At 37.2% G+C, this 4,737-nt stretch overlaps 1 protein-coding gene across 3 annotated transcripts in view; it reads right to left on the bottom strand.

The window, feature by feature from the left end:
- Positions 1-1,780: 1,780 nt before the first annotated feature.
- epha7 (eph receptor A7) overlaps positions 1,781-4,737 on the bottom strand; it is an 11,438-nt gene continuing 8,481 nt past the window's right edge. For 2 of the 3 annotated variants that reach the window (XM_088361409.1, XM_088361410.1), the window contains exons 12-17: positions 4,655-4,716; positions 4,380-4,589; positions 3,915-4,064; positions 3,638-3,831; positions 3,411-3,554; positions 1,781-2,897 (exon numbers count right to left, since the gene is read on the bottom strand). In XM_088361409.1, the coding sequence (XP_088217535.1) occupies positions 2,783-2,897; positions 3,411-3,554; positions 3,638-3,831; positions 3,915-4,064; positions 4,380-4,589; positions 4,655-4,716 (875 nt within the window). In that variant the 3' untranslated portion in view covers positions 1,781-2,782. Of the gene's footprint in view, positions 2,898-3,410; positions 3,555-3,637; positions 3,832-3,914; positions 4,065-4,379; positions 4,590-4,654; positions 4,717-4,737 lie in introns of those variants that run through there. The other variant, XM_088361411.1, reaches the window with a different exon arrangement.

Here is a 4,737-nt window from a genome sequence, read left to right as displayed (position 1 = left end):
CTTATTTGATTTATTACACCTGCATATTACATCCTTGTGATTTTGGAATTCGGTCCACACAATAGGCGCACCTTATTAAAAGGCTTACCTTTAGTTTTTCAGAAAATTAGACTTTTAAGTGCGCCTTATGGTGCAGAGAACTATAACTGCAGAGAATCTGTTTGTGGAAGTTTTTTGGTTAGAACTTAAACTCCTTTACTAAATAAAAAACAAAGTATTTCCCAGAGGCTGTAACAAAAGTAATTTTCTAGGCACTTTCTGAGATAAAGGTCTTTTTGGGAAGACTTCCTGCATGATAAAAATAGCAGCACTTAATAGTGAAAAGCCCGGTGAAAAGGTGAAAAACAACTTTTGTTGTCAAGAGGTAAAAGTATGACTTAAAGATGATCTGTGAGCCCACTTACTCCATCACTCTTGAAATCCTTGCAGTGTAGCCTGCCCTTGTACATTTACAGGTCCATGTTCAGGGCTAAACTTGTCCATCATACTCCATTTGAAAAATATTGGTTAGAGAGACGCCAGAAAGGTGTGCTACTCCATCTTCACTTCTTTTGTTCATTGCACTGTAGTCACAGAAGCGAGTGAGCTTTATATTTATAAATCATTTATTAAGTAGCAAATGCATTGCACTCAAAGGAAGTGCTCACTTTAACTGTAATTATTCCGGCAAGAGATACAGCATTGTTTCACATGGAAAACCCCTTTCTGTCTTTTTACTTGAATGTGCTCAATGATAAATATATTTAAAGTTTGTGCGTGAGTGTGTGTGCGTGTGCACAGAATGCTCTTACTGTTCATATAAATAGCAACCATTGAGAGAGACAATGATTTGTGTCCAGAAAAAAAATATTTAGGAGATATACCACTTAATGTCACGATGCACTCTAGCGTTATGGGTACTGTATTTTTTTTTTTTTTTTTTTGGGCCGCTGCAGCCTGACCCCGCTCTGTATTGTCTTTTTCTTCTGAATGCACTGTGAATTTTTTTTTGGGTCAATCTGGATCAGGGTAGTTTTGAAAAACCGGCATGAAAATCAGACAGATTTGATCTTGAACAGCAAAAAAATATGATTTCCAAATCCAGATCATTTTGATGCGAATTAAATTTTCAAACAACTTTTTTTTTTTTACAATAAATTGTTTTTATTTGTTAAATTCACATTATGTGCAGCAGCAAACTGGATCTTATTGAAACAATACAATTGACCGTTTTATAAAAAGAAACCAAAATTCATTTAAGTTGCATGATTCGGAAAAATTAATTGTCCACCAAATAATCTGAATCCAACAAACAGCTCCAAGGATCTGGTTAATTTCTCTACCTTTTGAACACTTTTTTCAAATGTTTCATACGAGAGCAGGAGTGCCACAACAGGACAAAGCAAAGTTGCCTATTTTTTGATGAGTGGTACTGATTTACACATAGTGAGTCAATCTAAATATCCACGAAATGCAAAAACAAATTTACCTCATCTCGCTTTAATAAGATTTTGTAAACACTCAACTGGAATTGTTTTTGAGCTTTGAGGTAATGGTACCAAATTAGCACATTTGTTCTACAGCATTTATCTCTAGTTTCTGATACTCATACAAAAAAACCACATTGAGTAAATTAAATGCATTTCACATATTTGCAATCTCATTCAGTGCCATTGGCGGTTATAGACGTCAAATATATTAACTGGGTCGGCAGTGAATGAGTTCATCAAAATCCATATGTCATTTAAGAAAATTCTTAGTCAAGTAATTTCAATACCACAATTTTATGGTGATTATCAGACAGCATGTTTGGTGGACACAGATATAAACTTTGAGGTGCGCCTCCTCTTAGCACACATAACTAGCACCTTTAGAAATCCATTTGAACCTGATAATTATTGCTTTGTTTACTTCATTCCTTCTTTTACACCAGAATTTGTCGCTTTAACCTGTGCTCTCGCAGTGCAAAGTTCAGCTATGACAAAGAAAACAAACTCGATTAACATACACTCAAACTACACAGAAATCCTTTTAACAATTTGTCCAAATAGTGGTGACACGTAAAACAGCATTTTAAGGCAGTAATAGTACATCCACCCTTCTGAATTTTTAAGAGATGCACAGTTTTTGTAGCTGAAATTCCCTACATAGAATTGTGCAACATTTAGGCAAAATGATGGCAAAACAAGATATTATTGTCGTTGGTTCAATGAAATCTTTGTGCAAATTTCTTATAATATTGCTTGCTAAAGTGAAAAAGAGTCAAGGACTTCTATTTAGAAAAATATCAGTGTTGTATATTTTAACAAATATTTCAATTGAAAATTTGTTTGACATGAAGTTTCAGTCTAATGTTTCAATAGAAAATATAACTTTTGGAGGCTTCCTCCATATATAACAACACTGAGTAAACCCTGTTTCCGAGTCCAAGAAGAAGGAAATATGAATTCTTTATGCACTGTGACACTTTGAAAAAATTATGGATAGGGAAAAAAAAAGTGTGCATTTAATCTTTTGTTTTTTTAAGAAGAAAACATCGCCATAGTGTGCAGGTGACTAAGTCATTAAGTTAAAAACATTGTTTTCAATACATTTGATATGTGTTCATTAGCTCATTTAAAATAAGAAAATAAGAGATTGCTATTATTGATTTTTTTTGCGTTTCTTCCTCCACTTGGTGCCCACAATCTTTTTTTCACGCTGTGTGCAGGTCCGGGAAACTGATATCAGATGTCCATTTATTCTGAATCAAACCAGGTCCTATTTCAGTCAACACTTGATAAAAGTTCTGTATTTGCCGTCATCAGACCTGAACACCTGTATTGTGAAGATGCAACATCTGGCATCTCATTGTTTGAATGCTGCTCATCAACTTTTTCTGATGGTCCACCTGTCTAATACCCAACCTCATGACATCCCTGGAAGACACAACAATGCATCAGTTAATCAATTTTTCATTTTGTAGTACAGTAATCCCTCGCTACTTCGCGTTTCAATCATCGCGGCTTCACTACATCATGGATTATTTTTCCATATTAAAAAAAACATTTAAAAGTCAAAATAAAACTTCTAAATTGAGGAAACATGTGTTTAACCTTTAGGATAACGTAGTATTGCTCTAAATGTTCGTTTACATTCCTTTCGAAGTCCGTCTTCGCGTGTTAGCACGATCGCGAATTAGCACGATCGCGAATTAGCATCTTTCTGCTAACTCGTTAGCCTGCCCAGTACTTCTTGTCGGTGACCGTATTTCGCGGATTTCACTTATCGTAGATGGTTTTTGGAACCAAGTATCCGCGATAAACGAAGGATTACTGTATTTCTGAAATTCTTATAAAGATCCTGATCATTTGAATCAGATGTGTTGCCTTCAGGAAAACATATAATGCAGAACACTGGACTCCGAAGATCAAGACTCTTGGTCTACTTACTCAGTTGACATTCTGGCCACAGATTCCAGGGAAGTGTAGCCAGCTGCTGTAAGGTTGTCTCTGTACCGCTCCATCTTGATGGATATCAACCAGTCTTCCACCGAGTTGGGTATGCTCTGATTAGTGGAGCGTTGACTAAATGGTCTGTGGGATAAGCAACAAATTCATAAGACTCCAATAGTTACTAAAAATGTGATGAAAATAATTTTATGTTTGATGTTCTTCACCTTGTAGAAGTTCCAACTGGTGTCTTCAGTGTGTTGGGGTTCCGGATCATCTTGTCAAGAATGCTGACGATCTGATCAAACTTGGGACGCTCTCCTCTGTCTTTCTTCCAACAATCCAACATAAGCTGATGCAAGCCCGGGGAACAGTCTATGGGCGCTGGAAGACGGTAGCTCTCCTCTAGAGCTTTTATGACCTGGAGATTGAAAACTGCCTTGAGCTTGTGTTACACGGCCAGATTCTCATTTACAATGCCGACCTGACTGCAGAGCTACTTACATCTTGATTAGACATGTCCCAGTATGGTCTATCTCCAAAGGACATGACCTCCCACATGACAACACCATAACTCCACACATCACTTGCCGAGGTGAATTTATGGAACTGGACAGCTTCTGGAGCGGTCCATCGTACTGATATTTTTCCACCCTGTTCAGAAAAATATAGTTGAGTGACAATTTTCCAACGAGATATGAATGCTGAAAGATATTTTCTTTTCAACTTTCCCCGTAGGGGGTCATCACAGTACATCGCCTTTTAAGTATCTTCTGCATAGTCCTCTTTAACCCCTAACTGCCCGTGTGTCTTCACTACATCCAACTTACTCACTGCCAGCCCAGTTACAAATTGACGTCTATAGTCGTCAATGGTAGTGAATGAGTTAATGACTAGCATTTTTTTTTTTTGTAACTGATGAGGCACTTGAATGCATCACAAGACTATCGATTGCTTAAATTGACTTACGGAGGTTGAGTAGACAGATTCAGGATCATCATTTATTATCCTGTAGAGGCCAAAGTCAGACACTTTACAAACATGATTGCTGTTGACAAGGATCTTTTGAGCGGCCAGACTTCGATGGACGTAACCCATATCGGCAAGATATCTCATCCCTGCTGCTACGCCCCGTAGCATCCCGACCAACTGAATGACTGTGAACTGACCGTCGTGTATCTATGCAGAGAAAATCAAGCAATTATTATTCCTTCCTGGGAATTTGAGATACTCATGATACTCACTCTTAAGAAGGCATCTAATGAGCCATTCTCCATGAACTCTGAAACAATCATCACTGGTTTTCCTGCAGAAAGAGTATTGATTA

Source organism: Syngnathus floridae, chromosome 19, assembly GCF_059516105.1.
Source record: "Syngnathus floridae isolate MCC-2025c chromosome 19, RoL_Sflo_1.0, whole genome shotgun sequence".
Classification (NCBI taxonomy): domain Eukaryota; kingdom Metazoa; phylum Chordata; class Actinopteri; order Syngnathiformes; family Syngnathidae; genus Syngnathus; species Syngnathus floridae.
Note: the sequence above shows the minus strand (reverse complement) of the source record. Positions and strands in the feature narration are given on the sequence as shown.